General features: G+C 45.4%; 2 protein-coding genes across 2 annotated transcripts in view; one reads left to right on the top strand and one right to left on the bottom strand.

The window, feature by feature from the left end:
* The window catches only part of CLPTM1L (CLPTM1 like), a 102,681-nt gene extending 95,911 nt beyond the window's left edge, over nucleotides 1-6,770 (bottom strand). Inside the window, exon 1 of the mRNA XM_082259714.1 lies at nucleotides 6,673-6,770. The gene's annotated coding sequence lies outside the window, so the exon portion shown is untranslated. The remainder of the gene's footprint in view (nucleotides 1-6,672) is intronic.
* A 1,946-nt stretch (nucleotides 6,771-8,716) lies between these two features.
* ACAA1 (acetyl-CoA acyltransferase 1) overlaps nucleotides 8,717-14,729 on the top strand; it is a 73,166-nt gene continuing 67,153 nt past the window's right edge. The window contains exon 1 of the mRNA XM_082259715.1: nucleotides 8,717-8,938. Coding sequence (XP_082115841.1) covers nucleotides 8,783-8,938 — 156 coding nt within the window. The 5' untranslated portion in view covers nucleotides 8,717-8,782. The remainder of the gene's footprint in view (nucleotides 8,939-14,729) is intronic.

The following is a 14,729-nucleotide window of genomic DNA, read 5'->3' as shown; positions in this document are numbered from 1 at the left end:
TCCTATGCCAAGCCTGTGTGTTGTAGCTGCATGTGTTTTCTCAGCAGCATCTATAGATGGGCAAGTTTTTCTTTTAATGCGATTTGAAACTATATACACCAACACTTTAAGACCCCGCTCAGACAGGGGCGACGCTACTTGCCGGGGCGACCCGTGAAGTCACGGTGCACAGCGTGCACCGCGACCTCGGTGCGACATGCACGGACTTCATATCATTGAAGTCAATGCAGGTCGCCTCCAGGTCGCTCCAAAGTAGTACAGGACCCTTTTTCTAAGTCGGAGCGACTTGTGTCGCTCCTATTAGAGCGGGTCCTGTGCTAATCAATGGCAGGCGACCCACCGCGACTTGTCAGGTGACCAAGTCGCCTGACAAGTCGCGCTAGTGTGAATGGGGACTTAGACCCCGTTCACATTAGGTCGCTCCGACTTCGGGGGCGACCTGTGAAGTTGCGTGCACCGTGACTTCGGAGCGACTTGCATGGACTTCATATAATTGAAGTCAAAGCAAGTCGCCTCCAGGTCGCCCCGAAGTAGTACAGGACCCTTTTTCCAAGTCAGAGCGACTTGTGTCGCTCCTATTAGAACGGGTCCTATACTACTCAATGGACCCGACGGTGCGCAACTTGCCAGGCTGACCAAGTCGCCTGGCAAGTCGTAATAGTGTGAACCGGCTCTCAGCGGTGCCATGTTAAAGTAATATGTTTTGTTTGTAAATCGTTTTTTTTTTTTTGCTAAAATAAAAAAAAGTTATTGTACAGATCAGGTAGGTATATCACACAGATTCCTCTCATGGAGTCCCCCTGCCAATGCTGTCTACTCCTCTTCTCCTGCAGGTGCCCCTCAGCAAGCGGTGTGTTTAAAGTGGTTCTAAAATGTATTTATTTCATTTTGTTAAATAACAAACATGTTATACTTACCTGCTCTGTGCGACAGTTTTGCTCAGGGTAGACCCGATCCTCTTCTTTGTTGGTCCCTTGCCGGCAGTCCTAACTCTCCAGCCTCCGTCGAGTTCCCCCAATAGCAAACTATACTATGGGGGCACTGGAGCAGGCTCATTCCCGAGCAGCACACCTGTGACTCGACATTGCCCATTGACACATGAAGCATGGCTTGGGCCCCCCCTTTCTCATTGGCTCACTGGCTGGGATTGACAGCAACAGGAGCCAATGGCTCCTGCTGCTGTTTGAGCCAATGAGGGAAGAGAGACACGAGAGCCAATGCGCTCATACACATCCCTGGATTGAGAAGAGGCTCAGGTTGGGATGCACCAATACCTGTTTTTTTTTTATTTTTTTTTAAAGCGATACTTGTGCTGAAGTACTCACCGATACCAATTACCAAAACTGTGCAATGCGATTTGAGCACATATAACATACATGGGCCCAAATCACACTGCAAATGATTGCCATTTGAACAGGAATGTGGAGGATCCCTGCATCGCTCCTGTGTGAACCCAGGCTGAAATCCCTATGACAAGCCTGGGTTCACACAGCAGTGGTGCGAGAAACAGCATGCGATTTGGACAGGAATCTTACCACGTTCCTGATCAAATCACGTGATTTTTTGCAGTGTGATTTGAGCCCATTCATTTTGAATGATCTCAAATTGCACCACAAAGGTATATCGGTTTTAGTTATAGACACATTTGTATGAGTACAAGTATGCTTAGTATAGGCACCGTTATCAGTGCAACCCTAGGCATGGGTAAGTATTGGGGGGGCTGGGGTTCCCTGGCTCCCTTCTCATAGATGCGGCTCCCAATGCTCTTAGAGTCTCCTGTGAGACCAGGAAATGAAGGAAAAAGAGCTGCAGCCAGGGACAGTGCTGTATCATGAGAGGACTCAGGTAAGTGTTTAGGAATTGGGGAAGGATAGTTAGTGGGGTGTTTTTTCCCTTTAAGTGGAATTAAACCCTCCAATCCTTTTCAGTCAAGAAATGTTAGCCTCTTGCCATCTTAGCCTCTGTTTGATCTGCAAGTGACATGAAGCTGCACATATGATCATGTATGACACCAGCCATTTGATGGTTTGAGTGGAGAGCACAAGCAAATGCGACAGTTAGCATTTCTGACATGTCAGGAATGTAACCGTGTTATTTTATTTATTTTTTTAATTATTCACTGGGCTTAGTTTCGCTTTAATTAATTGTCTGTTTAAACGCCATCACTTTTATTAAACTGACAGGGGTAGATCATGGCGTTCCTGCTCTCCTTGTCCAATTAGTGAACATCTTCTATTCTTTGAAAAAAATACAAGATATTTATGAATGGATGAGCTGCTGAGTGAGCTACTGGCTAAGATCACTGTGTTCCAGCCCTGACTGTCAATTGTTGCAGCAGAAGCAAGTTTAGTACTCAATGGTTTTAGCCAGTACTGCTCCAACCACACCCTGACGCGTTTTGCCCCACCCACTGTGGTCAAGCTCCTGTGATCAGAGTGAAACGTGTTAGAGGGCTGGCTGAAGTCATACACCACATACTGTAAGCACTGGGTGGGTCTTAAGCGCCATCTCATCTACGGTAGAACGAATGCAGATACAAGAAAAATTATTTTTTTTTTCAATGAGTTCAGTTAACAAAACACCATTGCAGTGCTTTCATGTATATTGACAAAAAAAAAACACCCCAACACGTTGCATTTCTTTGCACGTAGCTTAACCAGAATGCAAGTAATTGCACATGAACACACAGCAAACAAGCGTAAAAGCAACTTGGTATAGAAAAAAAAAATATAGATCATAAAAAATTCATAAAAATATTGCCGCAAGCTTGGCAAAAGCATGATACAAATGTGCTGCAAACACATTACAAATGCATGTGGAACTGCACAATGAACACAGGGACTGTGCCCTTCATCAACATCCTTAGGCCTCATGCACACCTGAGCTATAAAATGCAGGTTTTACAGTTGTTTTGCCTCTTAATACCCCTCCATGTTAGCCTACGGGGTTGATTTACTAAAGGCAAATAGTCTGTGCACTGTAAGTGTACTGCAGGTGCAGTTGCTCTTAATCTGAGGGAAAGCTCTGCTGATATCTATCATCCAATCATATGCAAGCAAAAATGCTGTTTTTTATTTTCCTTGCATGTTCTTCTCAGATCTAGAGCAACTGCACTGCACTGACCATTTGCCCTTCTTTCACTTACGTTGTGTTAGAAACAAACAAAGAATTGACATTTAGGCTCCTTTCAGAGTGAACTCCAAATACGCATCCGCCTGCTTAGCAGGGAATCTCTCCACTGATACCTGCTGGGCAGGCAGATGACAGGTCCGTGTCTACTCCCCTATGCAGAATGGACATGGACACAGTCCCGCTGTTTTCTATGGGTCAGCCAGATGGAAACAAACTGCCTGTCATCAGATCCTTTGGAAGGATGGCAAATGGATTCCCCATACATCTGTTTTTGGCAGACATGATCAGATGCTGGCAGGTGTCAGCGGACCCATTTCTACTGACATCTGCCACAACATAGAGAACAATGAAGGGTCTGATCAGGTCTCCCCGAAAAACTGACAGGTGGGCCTGATTGGACCACTCGTGTGAAACCAGCCTTACATAGTGGAAAGTAGTTTCCCTCTGCAAATATTGAACATTAAGCATTGGTGCAGAAATGAAGGATAACCAATCCAAGCAACATTGGGATTGTTAGGTGGTCAGTTAGCTAAGCATTGCCTGGAATTGAGACATGCGTCTTCTCAAAAAAGGCCCCTGAGGATCGTGGAACTAGGAAAAATAATATAGCCATCCGTGGGACCAAAAAGAGGTACCGCTCCAACTTGTGGTCAAAAAGACAGTAGACTATTTGCCTTTAGTAAAGCCCCGTGCACACGTACCAATCGTCGGCATACAAATGTTCGTCTTTTCTCCCCGGGATGTCGGTGTCTGTTGAAAAGTGCAAAGACAGCACAAGGACAGCACAAGAATTTTGTCTGCAGACTTCAGCTGACTGCAGAAGTGATGTCATGTAATGGTTAACTTTCCCTGTGTTTTTAATTTTCTGAGCATGCCCAGTCTTGCAAATCTGCGGTCTGTCGGCCGAATTCTGTACTGACAGGCGAACAATCGTCCGTTCTGGTGTCCGCAGACAAAAATTTTCATGCTTGCACGAAAGACTTTTGTCCGCGGATTGTGCGCAGACATCTGTCGGAGGCACCATACTAACACGCGTACAATCGGCAGATCTTTCGTCCGCCGACGTTTGTATGCCGACGATCGGTACGTGTGTACGGGCCTTAAAGCAACCCATTTGTGTTCATACACACATAGGCGCTAGGACAGGAGTTTAGAGGAAGAAAAAAAAAAACATCACTTGTGCCTTCAAGAGAGGAGAGTTTTGGCATTAAAAAAGGGCCTAAATGTATGTAAAACGCATCTTAATACGCCAATGCACTAGGAAGTTTTTTTATTTCAATGGCCAAAATAAATGAATATCCTGGCCAATGAAATAAATGCTCAAGCGCTTGATGTGCCCAAAGTCAGTTGTGTGTTATTAAAGCTGCTTTTCTCCTGTTTTAAGGCTCGGTTCACTCCTATGCATGTGTGTAGGTTGTGTTTGCTTGGTTACGTTTCCCACTGAAAAAAGGTGCGTGCACTTTTTTCAAAATGCGGCCAGCAGAAAAATGACCATGCAATTTCCCCACAGTTCCAGCACTTCACTAACACGCTGCACTTTTACATGCCTGGGGTGCCATTCAGAATTAATCCTACGCATTTTCACTGCGGGTGGTTGTGGGAATCGCAGCAATTCCTCCACCTGCCTGCATAGATGTGAACAGAGCATTACAAAAGCCCCAGTGAGTGTACATGAAGCCTTCGGCCTCCTTCACACAGGCGTTTGGCCGCATACATCAAATTCTAGCAGCAAGATCCAGCAGTCAGTGGTACCATCTGTCCCTAACTGCAGTTGGCCGCTGGCTGGCACCATCAGACAGTTATTAATTGATAGAGGCGGAGCAGCCGCTGCTATTCACATGTACCTGTCATTTCAGCAGCAACAATTCACAGATTCTTGTCACTGGAATCTGATGAATGGCCATGTGAAGGAGGCCTAGGGCTAAGCTAATAGACTTCTGCCCTCATCACTGAATACAGACCTCTGAGCCTTAAAAAAGGCTTGATTTACACACAGCCTACTTTGACCACCTGCAAACATGTCACAATTGCGCCAACCAAAACTTTCCTATCCTGAATGTGATTCTTCTGTGTTCAGGAGAGGGAGGTTGAAGCTTTTGAACTCTTCTAAAAGCCTATGAGTTTAGAAGCTTTCGCAAAAAAAAAAAAAAAAACCACCAAAAGCCCCTAAACTCAAGTTCAGGAGCTGCAGCGAACATTAAAGCCCCTTTCACACATGCGGACTGTTCAGATACGTCTGTCAGTTTTTCAAGCGGATCTGAATGGATGCCCCATGCATCTCTATGGGGCATCGGATGTCAGCGGAGACATGTCCTCTGACATCCGATCCGTCAAATCCGGACGGATGGAAACCCTATTTTCCATCCGTCTGGCGGATCGGATCAAATGAGAACGGACAGGGGGTCCGTTCTCATCCAATTCCCCCATAGAGGAAAGCGGGGATCTGACAGCTCCATCTCCGCACACAGAGTGGAGATGGTGCTGTCATCCGCCTGCTCAGCAGGGGATCAGCGGTTTGATCCCTTGCTGAGCAACACGGAGCGGAGCCGTGTGAAACGGGGCCCAAGCCATTTTTTGCAGGGGAAAAAAAACACAGAGATTATGCTGATAGGGGAATTTCTCCTGCAGCACTATTGTGAGGACTCTGAAGAAGGTGCTAAGCATTGAAACGCATCAACCATAATCTATCAAGGACAGTGGGCACAGATACAGATTGTTCCTGATGTTTGGATACGCTGTTTTATAACTATTGTTTGCGAGTATACACATTTTTAATCAATAAAGCCGATATTGAGGATAATGCGCTAGGCCGGTGTGCGCCCTTTGTTTTTGTTTTTTTATTGCAGCGCGATTGTGAGGGCCTTCCCTGCCAGCAGAACACAATGATCACGGCTAGCGGCTACAGCTGCTGGCAGCAAAAGAATGCAAAAAAAATAAAAAATCTGACAGGCTGCTAGTACTGAAGTTGATCGATGGAATAGAAGGGGCCTGCCCATAGATGGATCAAATCTCAGCCGGTCCTCTAACATGGGGAGATGTCCCTGTACAATCAGTAAACCTCCCCGCCCAGCAGACATATGTGACCCCACATTCATGATCAGGCAATACTCATTGTGCATACATAGGAAGCTCATCATCAATCACCATAGCATATTGTGCTGGGCAGTATCAGAACATATGTGACAATGCAGTACAAAGCTACCGTCCCAGTCCTGTAGGATGGGGGAGGGGGATGACAGAACAGGAGCTTACCAGAGCTGTCACTTGAATGGAACATAATAAATCCTCATACAGACACCGTTTTATTTAGACAGCTGCAATCATCCATCCAGCTGATGCGATTCCACAATCCCCCACGATAATAGCCTCTCGTGCTACACCGCCCAACAGCTAAATGGATACCCCCACCCGCCCTCCGGGAAAACACATCATTTCTCAGCGAGAATCCTAATTCTAACGTGCATAATGTGTATTTACAATGGAACGCCTCATTCAAACCTAATGCTGTAATAACACCAATAGAACGCTCATAGGGCTTACCTCTCGCCGTTATATTGCATGTCTCTCCAACCTGAAGGTACAGCGGAAGAACACCGGGAACACAGTCAGCCGAACCCGGAAATGACGTATTAGGAAGCTGGGCGGAAACGCAGGAACGCTGACACACGTCAGACCTGTGACATCCTATAGAGGCGGCCATGATTCCGAAGACCAAATTTAGGGCAGTGATTAGGACTCATGTGTATACTAAATGGCGGAGGTTGTCCCTGGACAATATATTTTAGGTCGCTGTGTATAGTGCAGGTTATATGTTAGAACAGGATAGGGGGAGCAACTTTGGTATGCCAGATGTTGTGGAACTACAAGTCCCATGAGGCACTACAAGACTTGCCATACATAGGCGGGATTCTTGGAAACATAGGCATGACGGGATTTGTAGTTTCTCTACATCTGCAGTGCCACGGTTTGCATACCTCGTTTATTCTAGCAAACTCAATACAAATTAAATGGTTTGGAGGGCCACGGGGTGCCCTCCAAACCATTTCTAGCTTTAGCTTGTTCAATTTAGCTTTGAAAATTAAAGCTAAAAGCTGATTGGTTGCCCTCTCATTGATTGTATGTTTGCTCTCATATTACAATGAGATTGCACAATCAGATTGTAGTGTGCATGGCTACCTTTAGTAGATCCCCCTCAGCGTGTGTTAATTACCACCCTAAAGGCCTATACACACAATAAGAAAATCTGTAGGGAAAATTTGTCCGACGACCGATCTGCCGATATTCGGATTGTTAGTATGGTGCTTTCAACAGCCGACTCCGACTTTTTGGCTGACAAAATCCTGATGTGCAGGCTATATAATTTTTGTCGTCCGTAATACAACGTCTGATTTTCGTCTCATTAGTACAGATTTAGACGGAAAAAAATCTTATGAGCAAGACTAGGCATGCTCAGAGACGCAAGAACACATACAAAACAATCCAACACATGACATCACTTCTGAAGTAGAATTCTGTCATACTGGAAAATTTGTATGAAAATAACCTCTTCACTTTCCACATCAGACTAGCATGCCACAAAAAACGGACGACAGATCGTTCGATAATCTGATTGTGTGTACGGGGCTTAAGCCTTATCTCTGACTACAGATCAAACAGTAAACATTGATTTGTATAATGTAAAATTATGATTTTAAAAATCGATGCTTATAATAGGATTAGAATCGTCAGCTTCACAGTGATCCAACTAAAAGACACGCTGGGTTGATTTACTAGGGAGCGGTTCATATATGGTGCGGCTGTAGTTCATACCGTGGGGTCCGGTGCGTCCCTGTTCACTGATTCAGGTGCAAATCAGGTCTGAATTTATGCCTGAATTCACACCTGAATTGGACCAGAAGACTTTTTCAATGCAGGCCGCCCGGAGCTGTGCAAACTGGCTCCATTGTCACGCTCTCCTGTCATGCGAATTGGATGCAGAGAAACTCACATCCCAATTCCCATATGTGTGAAAGGAGCTCTTTCACACTGAGGCACTAAAAAAAGGGCCTGACAAGCTCCTGAAAACCTATTCCCATTAAAATCAATTAATGCTTTCACACTGGGGTGGGGAAAAAAATCCTGCATGCAGCATCTTAGGAGCGTGTTTGGAGTGCTAAAAAAAAAAAAAAGTGTCCTTAAAAAAGCATGGCTCAAAAGCGCTCAGCGTTTTACGGGCAGTTTTCAAGCGCCTCAGTGCGAAAGGGCTCTTAAGCTGGATAGTGCAAAATCCGGTGCAGCTGTGCATGGTAGTCCATTCTTTTCTAACTTCAGCTTGTTCAATTAAGCTTTGGCTAAAAAAAAAAAAAAAAAAAAAAAAAATTTGTGGAAGCTGATTGGTTTCTATGCAGAGCTGCACCAGATTTTGGCACCCTGCAGTTTTAGTTAATCAAGCGCAGAGAGTAGAATTGTATAGGTTGTGCTCTTATGGAGACAGTCAGGTGCACCAAAACTCTGGTCTCTGCAAATGGTGTGAACAAGTACTTAGTCATTTCCAGAGATTCAGCCTGATCATGTGACAGTCACATGACATGATAACCCTCCTCCTCCTTCTTCTTCTTCAGACTACTCCAGCCTGAATCTCTGTCATTGTGTCACACAGCCAGCTGTCACCATGCACAGAGTGCGGGTTGTGCTGGGACATCTCCCGGGGGCTCCCAAAGGAGTGCGGGCTGAGCTCACCTCTGCCGCTGGGGACCTATCTCAGGACATTGTCATCGTACACGGCAGGAGGACTCCCATCTGTAAAGCCAAGCGAGGCGGCTTCAAGGTAACAAGACTGGGCTTACAGTAGCATTGTATGACATGACTTCCTTGGAGCAGGGCAAAAAATCACCATTTCTCGGTAAAAAGTCACAAAGGATTGTTATTTATGAACATTTTGATGAACTTTATCTGCAGATTGTATGTTTTCTAATGCCTGGTACACACGATGAGAATATTGGAGGAATGATCGTCTTTTTTTTTTTTTGCATGCTAATCTCGTATCTAAAATGAAGAGTTTACTAAAGTTAGGAAACTTCTCGTAAAACAGAATAAAAATGCAGAAGTAATGTGTCTTAATGTGTTAGATTTTTATTTAATCAGTTGGCGCTCGAAAATACTACGATTTGGTATCGTATGAGACAGAGACAATTGAGTACTGTCCGTGATACTTTTTTATTTGCACTAACATACAATTTTTCAGGACAGGCTTTTGGGGTATGTCCCCTTCATCAAGATCCAAGCAGAACGGATTTACAAAATATTAAGCAGAATGGTAAAAAAACATAATCTCTAGAGCCGGTTCACACTGGGGCGACTTGTCAGACTCAAGTCGCTCCGACTTAGAAAAAGGTTGCTGCACTACTTGGGGGCGACTTGCATTGACTTCTATTAGAGAAGTCGTTTGTAAGCCATGCTGACGTTGCGCTGCAGGGGGTGGCTTCAGAGTCGGGAGGCTTTGAAGCCACCCCAGTGTGAACCGAGCAGCCAAAGGAAAAAAAAAAGAGAAAACCAAACAAACCTAAACAAATACAGTAAACCCCCCTCCATTGCGGGGGTTACGTTCCGGACCCAGCCGCGAAAAGTGAAATTCCGCGAAATAGAAAAACCCTATTAAAATGCATTGTAGGCATGTTTTTTTACTGTCACTGTACGTGTAAAAGCATTTTAAGGTCTTTAAACACACTTTTAAAACAATAGAAACTAATTTAAACACATAAATGATACTAAGAGACAGAGCAAGAGCTATGAAAAACACAAAAATCTTTCATTTTTAATGATTTATATAGTAAAATAACATTACAAAAAAAAACGCGAATTACCGGGACCGCAAAAACTGAACAGCGATGTAGCGGGGGATTACTGTAAAACTAGCTTTCTTTTACCATTCTGCTAAATATTTTGTGAATCAGTTCTGCTTGGATCTTGATGAAGGGGACATACCCCGAAAGCTTGTCAAGTTTGTGACTGATGCCGATACTAAAAAAAAAAAAAGGAATATTGGCCCCACCGATAATGGGTCGATTCCTAATGTCCTCACAGCCTCTGATTACCTCCTGTACCATGTCTGCACAGCCTCTGATGGTATGCTGTTGGACTGGTATAATAATGCTATGGGACTGGTATGAAATTATTTCCAGGGCTAATTTTTTATTTCCCAGTCCGGCCCTGATGACAGGTCGACCGAAGTCGCAGCTATTTGCAGTGAAATATGGGTTTGTTCGAAATGTAAAGGCTATTATTTTTTAATTCACCAAAATATAAAGAGTAGTTAATATTTTCATGACTTATTCAATAAAGCTGCAAAAAAAAAGTAGTAATTATTGTGCAGTAAGCCATATTGACCAATGAGAAACAGTCTGTTAAAGAAGAACTTGGCAGAGGTCTAAGTTAGACTCGCCTCTAGGTCTGGAAAAAAATCAGATGCAGTGAAAATATGATTTCCCCACTGCTTGCTACCCATCGCAATTTGCTTCTGGTCCCTAAAGAGGAGCTCCAGTCTCATCCAAAAGAAATAAGTTAGCAGCTTCGAATACAATAGCTGGTGACTTTTAATATAAGGACACTGACCTGTCCAGGGATCCAGTTATGTCCTCACCCGAGACGTGTGTGTGTTTTTTTTTTTTTTTTTAAGCGGCTTTGGGCGCAGGAGCATCTTGGGTAAGGGAAACCAGCAGCCGGTTTCCTACTGTGCATGCGCAAGCCTGACTTTGTGAATGGTCTGGCAGTCTTCTGGGATCTGTGATGTGTCCCAGAATGCTGCAGGGGTAAGGAGGAGGGGCTGAGCTTCCGCACAGATCGCTGTGGCCATCTGACCGGAAGTGGGAGCAGGTACCTGTCAGAAGTAGGTACCCGTTTCCCTCCCCATCCCCCAAAAAAGTGCCAAATGTAGCAATGGAGGGGGGATGCAAACAAGTGTAGCTTCCTCTTTAAGCGCTGTTCTGCGAGCTGAGAGGTAGTTGGTAAATCCCACTAAGGTTTTATGAAGCAGACTGCTTAAACATGTGTTAGGGTCCTTTCACACGGTCAGCGTCTGACGAGGTCAGTTCTCTGCTCAGCGGGGGATCGATCCACCGATTCTCCCGCTGAGCAGGCGGATGACAGCTCCGTCTCCGCTCTGTGTGTGCAGAAATGGAGCTGTCAGATCCCTGCTGTCCTCTGTGGGGGAATCTGATGAGAACTGGCCGCCTTTCCGTTATCATCTGATCCTATCCAATCCGCATCCATCCGGACTTCACAGACCGGATCGGAAGCGGATAGCAGCGGGTGTCAGCGGACATGTCTCTGCTGACACCCGCTGCCCCATAGGGATGAATGGAGCATCCGATCAGGTCCACCTGAAAAACTGACAGGCGGATCTGATCAGATCGCCCGTGTGAAAGGACCCTTATGCAGATAAGTGCAGCTGTGCCAAGATGAGAAATGAGGTACATTAGTCATGTTTTATAGCAGCGACAGTATAGAGATATATGTAATTTACTACTTTTATATGTACCACCAACCAAAAAAATGCAACCAATCTTTGTGGAGTTTTTTTAAAATAAACTAAAAGTAGTGTTTTTCAGTATTTTGCTATCAATTTTTATGTCCTAATGGATAATCAGAACGTTCCAAAAAAAGTAGACTTGACCCTTTTTGCTGCTGTCTCTATCCCAATATGCTCGTTTATTATTCAACAAAACTTTATAGTCCATGGTACAAGGGTTAAAGTACAAGATAGCTCTTCACAGCCGGTCACTGGGCAGAATTGCAAAGTTTTGTTATATTGCTTTACCTATCACTGAATTGATTGCCTACTAAGATATCCTAAAGTGACCCTGCAGGCTTCTCAAAAAATGGGCCTGAAAGTTTTCTGTGGAAACTCATGTGTCGCTGAGCAAAAAAATTAGCTTCCAGGTTTACCATAGTTGGCAACATTCTCAAAAAAAATCTTCTTCTTTTTTTTTCTGTAGGCGGAGTATTAATTTAATCAGGGGCGGGTCATTTATTTGTAGTTGTGGTCCAGGAGGAGTGAAAAAATGTGGCGTGTAAAGTTTAAATGACACTAAATATCACGCATTGGCTTAAAGGAGGTGTGGTTAAATAGTCTGAGATGACTTATAGTGGAGAATGTGGTAATATATAGGGAGTGAGAGGAAGGAAAAAAAGAGGGAGAGAGAAAAAAACATTGAATAATTCATAAACATTTTTTTCCTTAAAGCGGTAGTATACTCTGCTTTTTAATTTTTACCAAAGGTAAGCCTATAATAAGGCTTAACTGTAGCTAAAATGAATTCTCTGCTAAAACTGCACAGTTTAGGAGATATTCACCCTGCATGCAGCCGCTGACACAGAGGCACATGCGCTCTGAAGGTCCGGCGTATCTTGGCGGACCTTCAGAGCTCCTTTCCGGAAACTCCCGCGCGCATGAGTGATGTCATCGCTGCTCCTGCCTCTCACAGCGCCGGAGCCGCCAAACCCAGAAGTGACGCCGAGGGACCATGTCAGCTGTGGGGGCTTTGTTCTAAGGTAAGTATTTCGTAATGTGCTAGTATGCAATGCATACTAGCACATTAGGCCATTCTCCTGCAGGGTTTTTTTTTTTTTTTTTTTTTACACAAATACAACCGCTTTAATGCAAGGAATGCATTAAGTAAAATAATTTTAGGCTTTATAACCACTTTAAGATTTACCCTTTTATTAGCACAGTTAGCAGCAGCACTGTCACTCCGGCCATGTACTCTCCTTCAGTTAATTATTTGGCTGCCTATCTGCTGGACCTGATGAGATAGCCCAACAGGAGAAGCAACAGAAAGTGTTGTTACTGGCAGGATCTCTAAGTAAGAAACTTTGCAACATATTTACAAAAACATTTTTTTTGCTTGGTGTACAGTGACGCATGATGCTGGACATACTGTACTGAGAAATGGGTTTTAGGTTTATACGCTTATTTCAGGTATATTGTAGATTCGTTGGGCTTAAAGGGGAATTTCACAGGGGCTATTAATATTGAAGTCAGCGGTTACGAATACTGTTTCTCCTGACTTTTAACAAACTGGTATTTTTACCAGTCCCAGGTAGTCCAATGCTGTCTTCACTGTAGGGCTGCAACTAACGATTAATTTGTCTGTCGACTAATCTATCGATTATTTAAATTTTTTGTTTTTTTGCTTAATTTAGTGTTTTTTTGATTAGCTAATTAATCCTGTAATTAATACAGACCCCTCAGTAAGCCCCCCTCCCACTACAGACCCCTCAGTAAGCCCCTCTCCCAGTACAGACCCCCACAGTAAGCCCTCCCACCCAGTACAGACCACTTAGTAAGCCCCCCTCCCAGTACAGACCCCTCAGTAAGCCCTCCCATCTAGTACAGACCACTTACTAAGCCCCCCCTCCCAGTACAGACCCCTCAGTAAGCCCTCCCACCTAGTACATACCACTTACTAAGCCCCCCCCCCCAGTACAGACCCCTCAGTAAGCCCTCCCACCTAGTACAGACCACTTACTAAACCCCCCTCCCAGTACAGACCCCTCAGTAAGCCCTCCCACCCAGTACAGACCACTTAGTAAGCCCCCCTCCCAGTACAGACCCCTCAGTAAGCCCTCCCATCTAGTACAGACCACTTACTAAGCCCCCCCCTCCCAGTACAGACCCCTCAGTAAGCCCTCCCACCTAGTACATACCACTTACTAAGCCCCCCCCCCCAGTACAGACCCCTCAGTAAGCCCTCCCACCTAGTACAGACCACTTACTAAACCCCCCTCCCAGTACAGACCCCTCAGTAAGCCCTCCCACCCAGTACAGACCCCTTAGTAAGCCCCCCTCCCAGTGCAGACCCCTCAGTAAGCCCTCCCACCTAGTACAGTATGTACTGGGTGGGAGGGCTTACTGAGGGGTCTGCACTGGGAGGGGGGGCTTACTAAGGGGTCTGTACTAGGTGGGAGGGCTTACTGAGGGGTCTGTACTGGAAGGGGGGCTTACTAAGTGGACTGTACTGTACAGACCACTTAGTAAGCCCCCCTCCCAGTACACTAGTACAGACCCCTCAGTAAGCCCTCCAACCTAGTACAGACCCCTTAGTAAGCCCCCCCTCCCAGTACAGACCCCTTAGTAAGCCCCCCCTCCCAGTACAGACACCCCAGTAAGCCCTCCCACCCAGTACAGACCCCTTAGTAAGCCCCCCTCCCAGTGCTGACCCCTCAGTAAGCCCTCCCACCTAGTACAGGGCTTACTGAGGGGTCTGCACTGGGAGGGGGGCTTACTAAGGGGTCTGTACTGGGTGGAAGGGCTTACTGAGGGGTCTGCACTGGGAGGGGGGGGCTTACTAAGTGGTCTGTACTAGGTGGGAGGGCTTACTGAGGGGTCTGCACTGGAAGGGGGGCTTACTAAGTGGTCTGTACTGTACAGACCACTTAGTAAGCCCCCCTCCCAGTACACTAGTACAGACTCCCCAGTAAGCCCTCCAACCTAGTACAGACCACTTAGTAAGCCCCCCTTCCAGTGCAGACCCCCCAGTAAGCCCTCCCACCTAGTACAGACCATTACAAGCTGGTGTAGCGCCGCAAATGTGACATGTCTAAGTAGCTGGGTGATCGGG

Source organism: Pelophylax lessonae (genome assembly GCF_965119305.1).
Source record: "Pelophylax lessonae genome assembly, chromosome: 5".
Lineage (NCBI taxonomy): Eukaryota > Metazoa > Chordata > Amphibia > Anura > Ranidae > Pelophylax > Pelophylax lessonae.
The sequence above is the reverse complement of the archived record's forward strand: the minus strand, read 5'-3'. Positions and strand labels throughout refer to the sequence as shown.